At 44.3% G+C, this 19,299-nt stretch overlaps 1 protein-coding gene across 4 annotated transcripts in view; it reads left to right on the top strand.

Moving 5' to 3' along the window:
• stxbp5a (syntaxin binding protein 5a (tomosyn)) overlaps positions 1–18,116 on the top strand; it is an 84,119-nt gene extending 66,003 nt beyond the window's left edge. The window contains exons 11-27 of one of the 4 annotated variants that reach the window (XM_041958633.1): positions 128–200; positions 432–579; positions 2,358–2,425; positions 3,531–3,571; positions 3,977–4,197; positions 6,004–6,185; positions 6,510–6,635; positions 7,030–7,181; positions 8,762–8,824; positions 10,784–10,837; positions 12,833–12,882; positions 13,862–14,144; positions 14,271–14,640; positions 16,048–16,213; positions 16,819–16,930; positions 17,040–17,260; positions 17,835–18,116. In XM_041958633.1, coding sequence (XP_041814567.1) covers positions 128–200; positions 432–579; positions 2,358–2,425; positions 3,531–3,571; positions 3,977–4,197; positions 6,004–6,185; positions 6,510–6,635; positions 7,030–7,181; positions 8,762–8,824; positions 10,784–10,837; positions 12,833–12,882; positions 13,862–14,144; positions 14,271–14,640; positions 16,048–16,213; positions 16,819–16,930; positions 17,040–17,260; positions 17,835–17,876 — 2,372 coding nt within the window. In that variant the 3' untranslated portion in view covers positions 17,877–18,116. Of the gene's footprint in view, positions 1–127; positions 201–431; positions 580–2,357; positions 2,426–3,530; positions 3,572–3,976; positions 4,198–6,003; positions 6,186–6,509; positions 6,636–7,029; positions 7,182–7,603; positions 7,607–8,761; positions 8,825–10,783; positions 10,838–12,832; positions 12,884–13,861; positions 14,145–14,270; positions 14,641–16,047; positions 16,214–16,818; positions 16,931–17,039; positions 17,261–17,834 lie in introns of all 4 variants that reach the window. The other 3 variants (XM_041958635.1, XM_041958636.1, XM_041958634.1) reach the window with 3 other exon arrangements.
• Positions 18,117–19,299: the final 1,183 nt, after the last annotated feature.

The following is a 19,299-nucleotide window of genomic DNA, read 5'->3' as shown; positions in this document are numbered from 1 at the left end:
ACGTTTGCCATATAAAGTCTGAGGAATTCTTCCCCTGTGGTTTGCAGATTTCAGGGGAGTTCTCTCTCGAGGAATTACACGATGACTTAAAGTGCGGCGTGATGAATGACTTGTCTTGCTGTTGCAGATTTTCAGGAACCTTACGCTGTGGTGGTCCTTCTAGAAAAGGATTTAGTGGTGATCGACCTTGCACAAAATGGGTGAGTCTGACTCTGTCATCTTGGCTTCTTTTGTTCCTCAAATGAAGGCTAAAACGTCACAGTTGATCTATTAGTGCTCGTTATCTCTGATATATATTTGCCTCTTCTTCATATCGTGATATAGCTTACTGCCATAAATCTGACTCTTTAGTTTGAATATGTACTGAATGAGACTAATGCACCAAAGCTGTGCAGGCAGACTAATTACATTTACAGTGGCTTTGTTAACAGTTACCCCATATTCGAGAACCCCTATCCTCTGACTATCCACGAGTCTCCTGTGACCTGCTGCGAGTACTTTGCCGACTGCCCTGTGGACCTCATACCTGCACTTTACTCTGTTGGCTCGCGGCAGAAACGACAGGGCTACAGCAAAAAGGTACAACACAGGAAAGCTTTATGTTGTAACATTTCATATTGCTGTTGGTGGTGTGTGTTTCTTACCCTTGCAGGAATCGTAATAGAAAGTTTTTCCCCTTTTAAACGTATCAGTGATGAATATCAGGTTTTGAATGGAGACCCTCAGAATTCAAGAGCAAGAGCTCCTTTCCAGGTGTCAAGGAATTAGTTTCCTCTCAGCAGGTTGGAAGCAGTGCAGCTGCGAGACATGCATTTTGCTTTACGAGTCCGTAAAAGTTTCCTGGTAAGGCCACCGTAATTTGGTGGTAATTAAAGGAAAAATAGCAGTTTCTTTGAAAGAAATTTAAACCCACATAAATATAATGCATTATTAATTTATCATAGATTTGCTACTGGATGTTTTCTGTACTCTTCAACTGACCTGCTGTGCACAGACTAAATGCTCTCTAAGTTACACAGCAATGAAATGGAAATTCTTTATAGAAAGTATATAAATTAAACAGCATTGCTACTTTTAGCAAATACTTGAAAGAGTTCAGCTTCAGCTGCGTTTGCGCTAATTAGCAAATGCCAGCATGCTATCAGGCTAAAGTAAAATGGTGAACGTGGCTAAACGCCAGCATGTGTGAGCATGTTAGCATGCTGTTAGCATTTAGCTCATAGTACATGGTGCCCAGGTGCAGCTTTGCAGAGCTGCTAGCGTGGTCGCGTTAGGCACCAAGTTTCAGAAGTAACGGAAACTTCCTCAGAGACTTAAAATGAGCAACAGGAATTGCAAACTGCTCCTCGCCGTCATTGATTGCACCCATTTAAGGGCCGTTTTTAAGCAGAAGCAGACAAGTTTTACTTTGGAAATAAAATAAATTACCACTGCTCCATCACAAAATAACTCTTTGAACACACCTCCCATTGCAGATTAATGATGTAAAACACTTGAATAGTATCCCGAGGGTAGAATTTCCCTTCATGTCATTCTGGATAGCAGTGTCATAAAAGACCTAAATGTCTAAATTAGAAATGCAAATGTTTCACACTTCGCCCTCTAACCATCAGGCCATACTCCAAGAACCACAAGGTTACTGGATAAAGGACGCATTAATACATACTTATGCATACCTTTGCTTCCAAATGTATGCAGCACAAGTTAATTTGTATTAGTGTTGCTAAAGTATATTTTTCAATGTTTCCATGAAACTAAATGGACTATATAATAGTGTCATATTACCTAACGATCCTCCACTCCCTTTTGTACACCTCCTCTTTCCTCTCATTCTCATCCCTGTATCATCTAAGACAGACCCCCTGCTCTTTCAGCCATTATGTACGCCTATGTTCTTTTCCCTGTCGCCTTGTTCTAGCTTTCTGTCGGAAATGTCAGCATGTACTGACCCAAACTGGCTGCCGAGCTGTTCCGTTTTTTTTTTTTTTTCAAGCAAAGGCCTGGCTGAGCTGCGGGAGGGCATTCTCACATAAAGATCACCATGAGTCATCCCGGCGACCTTTGTATGTGTCAACGTGTTCAAAGCCAAACCCCCCACCAACACACACAAACACTCTCAGATGGAGACGCACACTCACTGAGGTGCATAATGTATGATTGCGAGACATGCTGCGGGACGTACACGAATGATCCCTGCCTGTTTTTCCCATGCACACTCGCACACGTACGGTTTAATCACGTCGCCTGTTACCAAAATCAATCTTTCTATTGACGTGCTCTTTATCGACGTCGCTGCTCTTGTGCATGTTCTCTCTCTTTCTTTCTAATGTTCCCTGTGTTGTCTGTTGTCTATCCAGGAATGGCCTATTAGCGGTGGAAACTGGGGTCAAGGCACACAAAGCTACCCAGAAATCATCATCACTGGGTAAGACAATGCTGATTTCATTAGCGTTATCATTATCGTCTCGCTCCAACTCAATTACTTCCACCTCTCCTGCTCTGCCAGGTCAGCACAGCAAAGCAGCTTGTCTCAGGACATTTACTGTAGGTCTTTATATATTCTAATCATGTGCACTTTGCTCCATTTTGATGTTTATTATCCCGCGCTAAGCTGTCAACAAGAGGAGAAGGGGCGTTTTTAGCAGAACACACGCGCTGAAGAAGTGACATTGAGGTATGGGTTTGGCACTAGGGAGGCTCTCGCTCCTCTCCTTCCTCCCTCTCTCCTCACCCCTACATGCCATATTACTATTCTGTCCAGGTCTCTCTTTCTTAGAGTGCCACAGCCTGCGAAATACCTCCCTCCCAATCCACTCAGCTGAACTGGCAACAAAATAATGAGGAGTGAGGGGAAAAAGTGGCAGCCAAAATACATGTCCAAATGCAAGAAACGCTAAATGGAGAAACTGTCATGTTTATCACCTGCTAATGATTCGAATCCCGTGCACACACACTACACACACGTGCGATTCATTTTGAGGCAGCTCTCAATGTGTGGGCATTATTATGCTGCTACAACAGCCTCCACTCTTCGGGGGAAGGCTTTCCACAAGATTTTGAGAACGTGGCTGCAGGGATTTGCTCCCACTCAGCTGCAAGCGCCTCAGTGAGGTCGGCCACTGATGGTGGGCGATAAAGCCTGGCTCGCGGTCGGCGTTCCTACTCAGGTGTCGGATGGGGTTGAGGTCAGGGCTGGTCAAGCTATTCTACACCACACCATCGAAGCCATTTGTTCATAGCCCTCAATTTGTGCATGGAGGCATCGTCATGTTGAAGCAGGAAAGGATGTCCTCCAAACTTTCGCTTGGAGGCACGCTAAATATCACTGTGTGCAGCAGAGTTCAGATTCCCCATGACTGGAGCTGAGGGGCCCAGACAAAACCATGAAAAACAGCCCCAGAGCAAAGAGCAAAATAATGTGCGGACAGGGATGGCCATATACTTTTTGAACAGGACACACATTGAATTTCATCTCTCTCTTGTTCCTCTTCTTCTATCTTTTTCTTTCTCTGCCTCTCTTGAATTCCCAGGCATGCTGATGGAACTGTGAAGTTCTGGGATGCCTCCGCAAGTGAGTTCCCTTGGCGGCTAAGATTTGTTTATGCTTCACAAAATTATAAGTTTTAGCGAGCTGTCTAAGAAACAGTGGACAACGAAGGGACATGATGAGCGTCAGATGAAGTTTGAGACAGAAATGGAAGCTAAAAGAAAGGAAATCTCAAGGAGCAGCTTCAAAAAATTAATAAAAATGTATTTTGCAGATTGTTTTTTCTGTTGGGCACCAGCTCTCTCATAGTCAACATTAACAAATTAGCAAAATACGTATTATCTAGATTAAGTCTTATTGTAATAATTCATTTTTTCATGCTCAAAGCACCACATTGCCTGTGCTTTCATGCTATTTTGAGCAAGACTCTGTATTTCCAGTGTCTCTGGATCTCAACCGATCCTTCCTCTTTTCTCCTGTTTCTCTCAGTAATGCTCCAGGTGCTCTATAAGCTCAAAACAGCCAAGGTGTTTGACAGAAACCGGTCCAAGGAAGACAAGGGTAGCACTGAGGTGTCAGATGAAGACCCCTTTGCTATTCAGATCATGGCCTGGTGCCCCGAGAGCCGGATGCTGTGTGTGGCGGGGGTGTCAGCCAATGTTATCATCTACCGCTTCAGCAAGCTGGAAGTAACTACTGAGGTGGTGCAGGTGGGTAATGGTTTGTAATCTGGGTTAAATGCGTATTTTTCCATGCAATAAAAGCGAAGGGAAAATTAGGGGCATAATGTAACTCTGAAGCTCTCCATCAAGAAAACATTTAGCTTATTATGACCTCCCCTCAGCGCTCACTTTCTCTACTGTTTTGAGATGTCGAGACATATGCACAAACACATGCATGCACTCAGAGATCTGCCTAGTCAAAGGCGGTATGGTTGCCATGCCAACAGACAGAGCAGTGAACAAGCAAAGCTAGACTGTCATTATAATCTGCCTTGATAGCGACGTAAGTGCTTATGGGGGTGTGAGGGGAGCCAGTGTTTAATGGCATAAAGAGAAATGCTCTTTAATCTGTGCGTGCATGCTCACGGCGCCCATACATCAAATGTATAGTTTCCCGCTGTTGGTCATGAAGCAGCAGAGCAATAATTTGGTAACTAGCAACATACTTCCTTTATTTATGATTTTGGCAACATTTGTCTTGCTAAGCAGTCAGCGTTGTGGTGTTGTTGCTCTAGACTTGCTCCAGACAGAGATCACTTGTCAATCAAAGTCCTGTATGTGGGAGGTGCTGCATGTATTTTCCCTTGCAGGTCTGTAAATGAATTTTAATGAGTTCTTGCTGGTGCCCTTTATGTGTTTGGCAGTGTTTGTTCTAACTATCCAATTCTTTTATTCTTCCAAACAAACGGGGCTTGCAGCAAAAAGTTTTCATAAATGTGTAGAGTTGTAGTGCCTTGCTTAAAGGACATCCAAGCATGTGCACTTGCAGTGGCTACTGAAAATGCGAGAAACATAAAAGGCTCTAGATCCAGTGTTTGGTTTGTCCTCTCAGGGCTACTGTAGAAACATGGAGGTTTGGAGTCCATGAAGAAGGACCTGCTCCTGCTGCAGACATGAAGAGCTTATTCTAAGCTAATGAAAACATGAGTCTTATTTTCAGGTGATCATACGCTAATGAAGACATGATTATGACCATTATATTTCTGCCAGTAGATTCCTAAATCCTACACGTTGGCACCACGCAGGGAGGACTGATTTGAATGAGCCACCTTCCTGTTAGAAGCTTTTTCTCTGTGGGCGACTGACAGTGAGCACTGATCCATGTGTCAGAGAGATTTCAGGCACTTTTTCCTACGCCACGAGCGGGTGACTGGGATGTGGATCAGGACCAGATATGCAGTTGCAGCGAGGTGTAATTAGGAGGGCAGCCTCCCTTCGTACGAGGTCAAACACCTCTCTGTAACCTTGCAGAAATGAAGGTAGAGGAGGACAGACACAGGTGGGAGGGAGAATTTGAAGAAGGCCACTGATCGCTCTTCACTCCCACATGTCAGCGGGGCTAATGAGACTGACGGAATGCAAACGAGAGGAGCTGATGCACATTGTGTGTGTGTGTGTGTGCGTGTGTGTGCGTATGTGTGCACGAAGGCAGAGAAGTAACCTGAAGGAGGACTTAGAAGGAATGGAATATTTCAGTATTGGAGGACCTCTCTGACTCTCAGTCTGCCTACACACACACACACACACACACACACACACACACACACAAACACACACACACACACATCTCAAACAAGTCTCTATTTTCAAAGTGACTCTATGAATGTGGATGGATGTCATTCACAGTCACATAACTATTCCCATCCTCGGGGGAATTCATGAAGAATTGTTGTTTACGAGAGTTTTGAGCCTTTATCATGATTTTGAATATTTTTTATACATCTGCTACCATCTTCTCTCCTCTGAATGTGTGTGTGTGCACGCGCATGTGCATGTGTGCGCTCTCTTATACAGTTACTAGAGGTGCGCATGCAGTACGAGCTGAACGACATAGAGTCTCCAGACGGCGGGGGTGGAGGAGGAGAGCAGACTTCGGCGCTTCCCACCCCCGGTGCCTCCCCTCAGACAAGCGGCCCACCTTCACACCCCTCCACCAGCAGCAACAACTCTGACGGAGGCAACATTCCCTGCCTCAAGTATGAAACACACACACACACACACACAGAAACACTTACATAAACTCTCAGCAGCACCAGGAGCACTTGCACACATTATCATACACGCAAGAGCCTTGCCTTTTGCCTCAAGCACTCTTGCACAGACTTAGTCAGCGCCTCAAGCATTCTCCGCCACAGCCTCCCCATCATCCCCTCGCAGCCACTCATGCCAGACCCTCAACACTCAACTGTTTCAGAACTGCAGCTGCACCACTTGCCGTTCTCTTTCTGAAACCTTTTTTTCTTCTTCTCCTCCTTCTTTTTCGCTCCTCTCTGCTTCTCTCGCTGCCTCCTTCTCTCCAGAGTGCGCAGCACTCCTCTGAAGCAGTCTCCTGGTTACCAGGTAGATTTGGTGGTCCAGTTAGTGTGGGTGAGTGGAGAGCCTCCTCAGCAGATCACAAGTCTGGCGCTCAATTCCTCCTACGGCCTGTAAGTACACAGACAGCAACATCTTAGTCATGAACTGAGAGGAAGTCTTTTCTGAAAAGTTCCCACTGCTTTTGTTCTGTAAAGAGAAATAAGTTATCTTCACCCTTAAAATGACTAAAATCTATGAAGAGGAAATATGCAGAGTGGGCATGCATATAATTTTGCACTTTAAGCATCGACTGCTCAAGGCTACAGCGACAACCAGGCCTGTCAACACAATTTATGACTGCCAGGAAAATTTGGACATTCTAGCTGTTTTTGTGATTGGACTACAGTGTTTTTCACCCTAAAAAATGAAATCCAATCTCATTTCCTTGTTCCTCTGACCCATTCTTCTTTCTTCCTCTGACTTTCCCCACTTCCTCCCCGACTCTGTCACCCTTCCGTCCCCCAGTGTGGTGTTTGGCAACATTAACGGTCTGGCGGTGGTGGACTACATCCAGAAGACAGTGGTGCTCAACTTGGGGACGGTCGAGCTTTACGGCTCCAATGACCCCTACCAGAGACAGCCCCGCTCGCCAAGAAAGACACGACAGCCCTCCGGAGGTAATGAGGAAAAGCAATAAGAAGGAGAAGAGTACTTAAAGAACTTTTCCAACTACGCACAGAAGACATTTTTTTCTCTTGTTGCCAGCAAACAAAGGAGTAGTCATTTCAAATCATCATATCATATTTGAGCCATTAATTTCATGTGGCACTGCTTATTTGTTCTTTCAGCCTCACTAGCTCAGCTTGTTTAGGTTCGAAACAGAAATCCTGTACACGATTATTTTCCCTCTAGTTCTTCTTTTTTTTTTTTTCTTTCAATTTCTGCCATTAAGCAAAAACCGCTGGACCATGATCTGCAAATCCTGCTCTCGTCCCGAAGGCAAATGAAGCAGTCGAGAGGGAAAATTACACGGAAATTCACTCAAATCACTATTAAGCTCCAGTGTGAATGTGTGAAGGTGGTGTAGGCAAACACACAGCGGGTTTAGAGATTTTTGATTCACCAAAAAAAAAAAAAAATCAATTTATCACAAAATAGCTCCTGGAATGCACAGAGGAGCGAAATCTGGTTTTGTATTCAAGGTTTCTATTCAGTGAAATCTGATTCAGAATTCTAATCAGTCTTTCAGTGAACATTATGATGCCTACTAACAGCTATTACTTTGACTCCAGTAAACCCACAGGACCAGCGCCCCTGAACTGATCCAAATGTGAGACTGAATCATAGAACAACACGCTCTAAAATGCATCTTCTTCATGAGGCTGGCACGCAGCAAAGCACTTTGACTAACTCTTCTTTTGTCCATCTGCCTCTCCCTGTCTCTCATTCACACACACACACACACACCCTCAGCCCATCCCTTTCACACACAGTCTCCTCTGCAGCCTCACAGTACCACAGTAAGATGCTTTCAGTATGGACACACTGCCCCCCTGTGTTAGATGGCGGCAGTGCAGCCACACAGAGGATGCCGCAGTGTCATGACGATGTACTGTCCATACTTAAGCAAAAGTTTGATGTATGAATTAGTAAGCCGCGTGCATGTGGATGCCGAGGGATTTCTTTTTGACGCCGGCGATCGTTTATGCGCAAATATGCAGGTGCGCGCTCAAATCGCGGACGCTCCCATACACACGTGCACGTGCACGTGTAAATACACACCGAGCATCTGGTGTCACTGACTGGTGAGCAGTGGGCTGGCACCTGTCAGAGCTTGGCGAGCGCGAGCAGTAATCAGGCGTCCAGCTGTGTTTCTCTGCCAGCAGGGACTGCTGTCTGCTTGGCTTTCTGCCTCACAGGACAATGTCTCACACACATGCACACACCAGCGTGCACGCAGCAGAGGGGAGGAATAAGACTTGAAACCGGGGAAAGAAAGGCTAAAGATGCACAAAATCTCCCTAATGGTTAAGTGGGGCTTACAGAGATCCTGACGGGTTTGTCTGCTGATCAAGTGAAGACATCATTAGACGTGGAAATCATTCATTTGTGCATATGGTCCAGTCTAATCTCCCCAAAAACTGACAATCCCATCTGATATCTGAGATTCTCTCTGACGTGGCTGTCGGATTGAACACCCCTGTAGCTCTGTTTGGCTTGCTTTATTTTGTATTTGATGAGTTGATCTCTGCTGCAGGTCTGTGCGACATCAACGAGGGCTCCGCCACATCAGAGGACCGCTGCAAGTCCCCTACTTCAGGTAACATGTCCTTCAGCGTCTTATTAAAAAGGGAAGAGGGAGAATTACAGCAGAGGCTTTGTGTTATCTAGACGTGAAACCCAAACAGTGAGACCAGTCAAATGTAGACCTATAATAGACCTTGTATTTGAATACGAGAGGAGCAATGGTTAGAGGAGAAGATTAATGTTTCAAAAGAGCCTCTACTTTTAATACTGTTTCATTGAAATTGTTGCTCATCAAACTGGAACGATACAGAAGCGCTTCTTGCTGAACCATAAAATTGTCTGGCTGTCAATTCCATTCTTCAGTCTTTAGAAATGCACTGTTTGAGTTTATTACCGTACGTTCACAGGTTTTTGAGACAATTTTCCCATTTGTGCATGCAATCTTTTACCACTTTGCAGAGTTCAACAGACAGGAATGACGTTGTTTAAATCATCATGCAGTATCCTGGAAATCTGTGTTATATGATGGTAATTCAGTGTGACGGCATAGAATAATAAATTGAATTAAACTGTTAAGCAAAACTCTGCATTCTGGTACAGAAACCCATTAATTTACATTAATCAGAGTGTGAGTTAAAAAGTAAAAGTTCAACCTGAAGTGCCTCAGGTATTTTCACATATTCAGCAACTGCATAAATGCATTATTGTTAAAAAAAAAGATATATCCTCCAGTTGAAAGTATTGTATCAGTTGCAAGATGATGTAAATTAACTTTTGACTCTTGATTTTGTGGGGATTTTCTTCCCGTTAAACGTTAAAAAGTGTCTGGCTGCTCTGTCCTGAAGCCGATCAGCACAGAACATTATCATACTAAGCAGTTTTCATATCAGCGAACATGACGCAACACAAACAAACAAAATGCATTGTCACTGAGAATATTCTGCACCTCTGCTGCATTGCAATAGTCGACCCATTGATGCTCGTGCAGGAGAGCCACATTGTGTGTCGCAGCAGGAAGACGCTCTGTTGCTCTTTTAGTCGCCTGCCTCTTAATCTACGTCATTAGTATTTCAGCTGAAGGTGCTTGAAGAGAGAACAGCCCAGATCCATCTTATTAGGAGCAACTTGGCATTAGCACACTGAAAGTAAGGGGCTTTTTAAAAAGGTCAGACAGAAAACAAATCTCAGACTCTGGAGTCCTGCTGCTGTTTCCAGGTATGATGGCTGACCAAGCCTCCCCCCCACACCCCCACGTCTGGTGCCACCAGACTGTGGTCTGATACATCTGTCTGCTCTGCATTATTCATAGGACAGAGAGAGATAAGGTGTCTTCCTGCAAAGAAATGTCTGCCTTAACAGCTATTTAGTCTAGGGATGAGTGTTTGGGGCTTTTTCATTTTTTTTTCTAAGTGATCTGCCAGCGGGAGAAAATAATTTCTTTTCAGGCAGTTTCACCTGTTTAACCTTGAAATAAGTTGCAGCGTGATGACTAAAGACTCCATTAGTGCCAGGTTAGTGTCATTTCATTCCATTCAAGAAAAGTCTTGGAATCTTTTTTGACTTGCATTCAAAACAACGTAAAATAGCCGCCTACAGTTAATAAGACGAACACACTTTATTACGCATTTTTAAGGATATACATGCAGTTTAAAAACAGCACCAGGAGCAAGGTAGTACTCCTCCACACACTTCCAAATAACACATGTATAACAATGTAGATGTCATGTAGACCTTTGATATCTGTCGGCTATATTTACCACGCCTTTTGTTTTTATTGTAAAAAGCAGGCAGATGTAATATTACATCATATTCTCTCATCGGTGAATCTGTATTTAGGATCCGGGGTTTTACGTCAGAAAACAGGAGTCAAACCAGTGTCCTGAATTTTGAACCAACTTTATTGAAATTAAAAGGCCAGAGGACAAAAAAAAAAACAGGGTCAGCAGCGATAGCGTGTGTGTAGCAGCAAGCCAAAGGCTGTTTCTAACTGCACATTTACTCTACTTTACTTTCCCCCTCACACCCCCAAAAGTGTTGACGTCAAACAGCAATCTACAGCAATTCTACAATGGAGGTGGTAGAGGAGGTAAGATTGGCCAAAGATGTTCATGAGAGGCTGTGTAGGCAGGACAACAAGTCCGGATTTGTCCCCCTCTGTCTCTGTCCTCCGTGTCATGGTCCCCTCAGCGGGAAGAAATAGAACAGAGAATAAAGAAACACAGTTCTGGGTTTGCTTCTGTTCCACTATCTTTTGGTTCTGGCTGTGTTAAATTAGAAACAACAGTAGTTTTTTTCTCGCTCAACATGACAAGCTGCTCATATTTCACATCAGATATTCAGTATATGGTTAGAAAATGATGCATGGAGAACTGAAAGGTCGCGGAGCAGAGGCTAACCTGGAGGCCCGGCAGGAATTCAGCCGCCCACATACACACAGAACAGCCTTAGCAACACATGTGCATGCTACATGTACGTAGCACGAGTGTCATATTGTAAATGTGCCTGCGTGTGATATCTGTCCTGACCTCCTACAGCAGAGTCCTTGTGTACGTTATGAGTCACGTGATCGGCGTTTCTGTCCATAGTACCGTGTGGTGACACCACAGAGCGGAGAGCAACTCATCTGTCCAGCTGTGTCTGTTTGTACCTTCAGTGTGTGGCGAGGAAATCGATGATTACTCCTCAGCTGCTTATTAACCGACCAGTCGAGAGTGCTGCTTTTGGTCTGTTGATGGGAGGGGGAGTCTGTATTTAAAATGCCTGCTACATCAGAGACTGGAGTTTTGACCCAGACCCGTCCTTCTCAGACCAGCGTCAAAGTCTCCTTTTAGCCAGCATGACCTCCTTTAATTAGTCTGCGCCCGTCCTGACACGTTTTTAAAAACTACATTGTCCTCCTATTAGCTTTGTTGCACCTGCGAGGGCAGAGTTGTTAGCCCTTTATTATTCTTACCGAGTTATTCAGGAGGTTTGGCGACCTCCCCTAATTCCCAGCAAAGCTCCAGACAGTTCTAATTAGCCAGAACAAGTGAAATCACCTCTGTGGAGATGCAGGGCCCTGAAATAAAAGTAAATAGAAGGTTAGGGTGAGTTGTGTGTTTATTGTAGATTGTAGATTTGTGCACGTAAATTATGGACAGGAGCTGGACGACAATATTAGTCAAGTGTCAGAAATTCAAATTAGTGCCTCTGCCACTTTGTTTTTTAAAATGGAACGGGACAAAACAGAATAATACAAATAGTCATGTTAAACCCAGCACAGTTTGAGCTTCAGGTATTATTATTATTATTATTATTTTGTTTTTTTTTAAGTGGGTTTAATCGTAACTCATAACTGCCATTGGTGAACGTAACTTTTCATTGCACGCACAAGTGCCATCATATCGTTTCTCCTGCTTCTTTCTACCACACACACAGAAATAATATCTAAGACCCTCTTTCTTTTAAAAGATGGAATGATTTGAGCTAAAAACCATTTTTGCACTATATGAAACATGCAGATTCAGACAGGATGAAGACATGGACGGAGGTGATTATAGTTATTTGCACACATCAAGTGTATTTTCTACTAGTTGAGACAGTTTGGGGTAAGTGTGCCTAATCCAGGTATTCATGAAAGAAGGAAAACTCATTCAAGTAGCTCGCAGTAGTTGACCTCAGTAACTTTTGACCATCTTCTCCATTGTCTTCTTCCATCTCCTGTTCAGTATTTTCTGTTTCCTGTTACCTTCTCGGTCTTGGTGCATGCTCCTGTGGCATGAGGTTCCTGGATGGCTGTGCAGTTTTGATGTGTCTCACTGTACCAGTCCTCTCTTTCAGGGCAGTGTGCAATCAGAGGTCACTTCCTTTGCTTTGTCTTTTGCAGCATGCCTCTGTGATATATACAGGGTTGTCTCTGCGTCCTTGGCTCCTCTAGCCAATTCAGCAACCCTCCCCGGCACTTGTTTCACAGCCTTTTGTTGTTTTCCTGTATTTTAGCTTTGTGCACAATCCTGTCCCAGTGCTAGTTACCTAGCTTTGCATGGCATCGTGTGTTAGCTTAGACGTGTGTTTGTAAAGAGGGATGTTCTCTTTTTTCCAGCAAAGATGTCACGGAAATTAAGCTTGCCTACTGAGCTAAAGCCAGACTTGGGTAAGCCTTGACTTCGTGTCTCCAAACAATTTGTATGGAAATGCAGTATATCTTTCTCACTCCGACTGGACTCCACCACATTCCATCAGTCCAGTTCTATCTGGTTGTTGGCCTCAAAATTGGCAAGCTGTGCAGATGTTCTCCTGAGTTTGCATGAGACAAAAGTAGCACTGATCTGACTAGAAGTGAAATTTATTGAGCTAAATCAAAGTGTTGGAATTAAATTTTTTCCCACTCCCACCTTGGTGGGGGTTCTCCTAGAGGTCAGTGGTGCTAAGCTAAACTATGCACACTCCATCTCACCGTAAAGCTTTCTGTAACTTTTGCAGCTTTCTCTTTCTCGTCTGTGTTCTTCATGTCTTTCCTTTCTCTGTCTCCGATTGGTCCGTCTGAAAATTCAAAATTTCCCAAATCGAAATATCATCACTTTAAAAAAGAAAGGAAAATAAAAACTTCATTTTAAAAACGACATTCTTCTAAAACACTGAGAGCATTTGATTTTTCAAGGGTCAAATTAAATGTGCAAGTGCAAACACATTTACCTGTGTGCCTGTTTAAGAGTTGCAGTGTTCTACACATCTAACCAAAGCATATTGATAAAACTGCTGATTGGGGATGGAACACTTTAAAATGTCTGTGAAAATGTGCAAATGCGGAATTGCATTGGATTTCCTTTTATTATATAATGTATAATGTAAAGTATGTAGAATATAGAGTCAATTAGGTGTCAGATGATGGTGCTCTGCCAAATAATAGTAAAAATCAAGACATCCATCTTTCTTAGAGATCGAATGAGACCAGCTTTTTATACATGTACCCACGGTTAAGACTACGAGCCTGTACTTCTTGATTTCTCTCCCAGTTTTCCTGGAGATCAGTCACAAGCAAACATTACTACAGTGTCCACATCTGTGTTGTCTGTCTTGTGATTGTGCGGCTTTGCGGGTGCTTTACCTCTCGCTCTGTTTTCTCCTCACTGTCCTCCTGTCTGTATGCCCGCCGCGGGGTGCCAACCCATTAGACCACCGGGACAATTCTTTCAGCCGCTCGCGCTCCTCCAGCGTCACCAGCATCGACAAGGAAGCACGAGAGTCCATCAGCTCGTTCCACTTCAGCGAGACCTTCGCCCGGAAGGGGGACAGCGCTTTGACACCCTGCCTGTACGTGGGCACGTCCCTGGGCACCGTGCTGGCTCTGGCGCTCACATTGCCACCTGCTGGGGAGCAACGGCAACTGCAGCCAGTTATCATTTCACCTACAGGTGGGTATCAGAAAGGTGGGATGGAGGGAAAATAGAGTGACGTAGTTGATCATGCTACGGTGTCAACACTGTTGTCTATTATAAGGGTTTTAAGATGACAGCGCTGCATTTCCTTCCATTCATCAGGGATGTTGGTGCGGCTGAAGGGCAGCATCTTGCGGATGGCTTTCCTGGACTCAACAGGTTCCCTGCTGCCCCCTGCACACGAGCCTTGGTATGAACCCAACGTCACGGCAGATGGCGAGGAAAGAGAGAAGGTCCGTAAGCGCAGGCCGGTCTCGGTGTCCCCTTCCACCTCCCAGGACCTCAGCGAGAGCCAGTACGCCGTGGTGTGTTCCGAGAAACAGGCCAAAGTCATGTCCCTCCCCTCCCAGACCTGCATCTATAAACACAGTATCACAGAGACCTCCTTCATCCTGCGGGCTGATGTGGTGCAGATGAGCCAAGGCGCGTGCGTGGCCTGTTTCTGTGCCAACGGCCACATCATGACCCTCAGGTGAGAAACATCACAGCCGGAAATAGCTGGCTATTATTAGAATGTATCAATCAAAGTCAGTTTAAATAATTCATGTTCATCCACCCTCTGTTGTGCTCTTTCACTGTCAACAGTATTTGCATGAGCTTACATGTTTAATTTTTGCCAATATTGGTCAGTATGGCTGATTGATTGTACCATTAATTTTGAGGTAAAAAGCGATTAATTATAAGTGCAGCGTTAAGGCATAAGCTATCCAATGAGGGAGCTATGTTAGATCTCTTCTGACCAATAGAGGCGCGGGAAGTGGACACAGGTGCTTGCTTATGAGCTCATCGGGGTGGTGCAGGAGGATTGAGATGGAGTTTGGGCATTTAGCTGTATTTTGGCAAACAATGTGAGTATTTGGGACATTCTGAGCACACAGATGGACTGTGGAGAACTGGATTAGGCTGAAGTTTATTTGGACATTTTCTTCACAGTGAAATCCATTTCAAACAATGTGTGTCCAAGCTTATCACAGCCGTCACTCTCCCTTGAATGAACCCCTGGTGAATGTTTAATCTCAGGTGACAGGTTTCAGGGTGGGTTATGTGACAGTGCGATATCATATATTCATTATTAATTCCTTATATTCTAAGTGTAAAACAACTGTCCAGTTGGGTTGAACATTATCGGGGCGGCTGAGTGTCTCTTAGATGGCAGAAATAAATGCCGTCACTGCTGAGGCAGACAGGATCATCATCTTATGTCCTCAATTAAACTTTTCCTTTCGCTCCAGTCGTCATTCAAAGTCAGACACAAACGTTTGTCCTCATGCTCAGCCACGACAAACACGTCCACGCACATCCTCAGACCTCTGCGCTCATACTGTCCGCAGACTCGCCATCGAATTCCTGCCCTGCCTCCATTAACCCCGAGGCTAACCTGAACCTCCGACTTCACACCGACGCCAAACGCTGTCCTAAATTTAAACCAGTGTGACAAGATTAGGAAGTATTTTCACGCTGTGTGTGGAAGGGTGTATGTGAGGATGGGTGTGTTAGTCTGTCCCTCATCCTCATTAATCTTCCCGACTTCCCTGGAGGGGAGAGACGGAGACAGAACAGCCATCCATATGGGTGTCTGACAGACCAAGGGTGTCCAGCTGTCTGCCTGTCTGTGTGTGTGTGTTTCTGTTCGAGTGTGTTCAAAACAGTCTGAGTGTATGAACATTGTCTTCAGTGTTTCGGGAGATTGAAATATGCTGCAAATGATGTTCAAAAAGTCAGTGATAGTGATAAAACTTCCCATGTTTGCTCTCTAATCCAGCATTGACTTCAACAGTAAATCATAGGTGCTGACCAGGGCTACAATATGAGGAGCGTTTATCGGCAGCCTTATTATATTCTTCAGTTCTAAACCCACTTTTCTGTGTCCCCTGTCCAGTGTGCCGGGACTGAGACCGCTCATGGATGTAAACTACCTGCCTTTGACAGACATGCGGATAGCCAGGACGTTCTGCTTCACCAACCTGGGTCAGGCCATGTACCTCTGCTCCCCCACGGAGATCCAGAGGATCACTTACAGCCAGGACATCTGTGAAAACCTGCAGGTCACTTTATATACAGTACAGTATGCATATGGTGTGATGAGTTATGGCTCAGGGTTTGGGGTTTAAATCTTGAAGAAAGTTTCCAAATTCTATATACGAACTTCATGTTATGGTGCATTAAAAACATTTTGTATTAAAGACAATTGACATGATCATATAGGAGAACCAGAATACTACTACTTGGGAATATGCATGCCGTGTTTATTTTTTGATAAATAAAAATAAAACAAGGTAAAAATAAGACAAAAATAAGCTAAAAATTATAAAGACTATATTCAATATATAAACATTTTATATCAGATATGACCCCAATGGATCATTGCACAGGATAATTATTGCACCCATATTACACACATGCTAATTGTATGATCATTGTAATATTGTCATATGATCATTGTAATATGCACACGGTGTGTAGCATGTATGTCTATTTATTTATATATAGGTATGGTCGATGCTAAGGTAGAGCTGCTACAGTAAATATGTGTCAGTATTTATAGGTTTATAATAGGTGTATATTTTATGCTGTGATCATTATTATTAGACACAGGCAGTTGACAGTATGTAACAGGTGTAGCAGCGTAATGTGTGTGTTGATGTTTCAGGAGATGCTGGGTGAACTTTTTACACCAGTGGAGACACCAGAGGCACCCAACCGAGGGTTCTTCAAAGGTCTCTTTGGTGGTGGAGCGCAGTCACTGGACAGAGAGGAGCTATGTATGCCAAACCTACGCATGCCCAGACATACAGCGTCTCAGTCCTTTGGTGATGCAGCCTCTCATTCACACATCTTCCCCCGTTCTGTTCCTTTCATCTCTTCTCTCAGTTGGCGAGGTAGCAGCTGGAAAGGCATCCCGAAGTCTGGCCCAGCACATCCCAGGCCCGGGCGGCATTGAGGGCATGAAGGGGGCAGCATCCGGCGTGGTCGGAGATCTGGCGCGCGCCAGGATAGCGCTGGATGAAAGAGGCCAGAAGCTGGGCGAGCTGGAGGAGAGGACTGCCGCCATGATGGCCAGCGCAGACTCCTTTTCCAAACACGCCCATGAGGTAACAGAACACATTTCAAATCTGGAGGGAAGGCCCATGTGACATCACACCATAGCGGCTCACAGCTGTACATGCATACCTGCACGCAGTGCCGAACAGAGTGACTGAGGACTGTTTATTTTAGTACATAAAAAATGACCAATCAATTAAAATCCAATAATTTAAAAGCAATTAGATGATGATGCATCATGTGGGAAATGTCAATCCTTCACAAACAGACTTTATAGTTAATATATATCATTGTGTATATCATTCAGCACACATGAAGCAGTGCAGTGAAATACTGTTTGTGTACCTGAAAACTGACTGTTCCACCCCTCAAATTAGTTAGAAATACTACGCAATTGCAGTGTTTGCCCACTAGAGGGCAGTATGTACCTGTGGAAAGTGCTGTGGAGACAAAGGTTGCCTTTGATTTTCTTTTCAGAAATCAGACAAAGTTGTAAAACATGCAAGGTCTCCTGTTCTTGCAGCGTTTATAACATGAGCAGAATGATTAGCGGTTGATGAGGGACTTGAATTGATCACTGAGCGTGTTTCATGACTCTCACTCCGACATGTCCTGTGTTTCCAGATGATGCTGAAGTGCAAAGACAAGAAATGGTACCAGTTCTGAGCAGCGACGGGGGAGGAGCAGAGCTCCACAGACTCAACTGTCACCTTCCATTGGCTCATTTGGACTCACCCCCCCACCCCGACCCATCCATCTGTCCGTTCGTCCGTCCCTCCAAGCCTTCTTCTCCGGGACACTTGGGATTTTCTTCCCTAGCACAATGTTGAATACTGTTCTTACCTCAGTCTTAGGGTGGAACTGAGGGGTGGACGGGGAGAAGGACGACCTCAGAGGGAGCAAATAAATGCTGTCTTTTTCTTATTTTCTCGTCTCTTTGTTTTTCTCTGTTCAGCCTCTCCTCCGAGGTAGCCGATTGGCCCGCGCACCTGGAGATTCTTCATTCTCATTTGCCAAAAATGTCCTTTCATGTTGTCTCCGCTGCGAGCCCATCGGGGGCCAGACTTCAAACCGACGAACACAACTGAAAAAAGACAAAAAAAAAAAAAACCTAAGAAGAAACAGACTACAAAACATTCTTAAAGTGTAAAAAGAAGGAAAAAGAATCTAAATACATCATTATATATACATAAATCTAATAAATGTGCAAACGCTGTATCCACTTCCGAGCGACAAGGACTGAATGACTCACGGAGGAGACGGGAGCAGGGTGCGAAGGAGGCGGCGTGGGAGATCCACGGGGAGCGCTGCCACTATGCAGAGAGTCACGGGGATATAAGCAGTTTATTCTGATGTACACTGGATATTTCACTCTAGACTCTCCTCTGTATCTTACAGACTTTCATATCGTTACCAACAGTGTGTGTGCGTGTGTGTGCGTGTTAATTTCTATTTTCTTGCCATTCCTCTATTTGTTATTCGTTGGGTTTTTTGCTCTGTCTGTATTACTGGAAAATCTCTTATTTTTCTATTGTTGTGAAAGTGGATGATATTTGATTTGTTGAAAAAATACGTTTTGTGGCTTTTGTCTTAACGACTCAGATTAATTTCTCCTTATGAAAAGGGCTGGATTCTAAAAGGAGGGCAAGGATATAAAAGGCATATATCATTTAGTACTCACTGACACGGCGACATCGGATTTCCTGACTCTGAAATCTCAAAGCGAGTGTGTGTGAACCACACACGAGGATTTCATCCATCCTGATTCATCTGATGTGATGTTAACTGCCTCCCTCGGCTTCTAATGTCCTAAACTTCCACAGTGTGGCTGAGTGTGACCACAGTGGCTCAGTGTTAAACACACTTAATAGTGCAGCCAGATTTGTCAGGTTTCCAAATTCTGCAGCACACATCAGAATGGAGACTACACACACACGAGTAGAAATCCTATTTATGTGTGTTCATATATGCAGGATAACAGAAATATGGATGCGTAATCCGTTTTTTGCTGACAGTTGTCTGTATGAGAAAGTTGTCCGTCTTTGTTGATATTTATTTATCGAGGTGCAAGAGACAGTTGTGTTTGGTG

Source organism: Chelmon rostratus, chromosome 18 (genome assembly GCF_017976325.1).
Source record: "Chelmon rostratus isolate fCheRos1 chromosome 18, fCheRos1.pri, whole genome shotgun sequence".
NCBI classification, from domain to species: Eukaryota; Metazoa; Chordata; class Actinopteri; order Chaetodontiformes; family Chaetodontidae; genus Chelmon; species Chelmon rostratus.
Note: the sequence above shows the minus strand (reverse complement) of the source record. Positions and strands in the feature narration are given on the sequence as shown.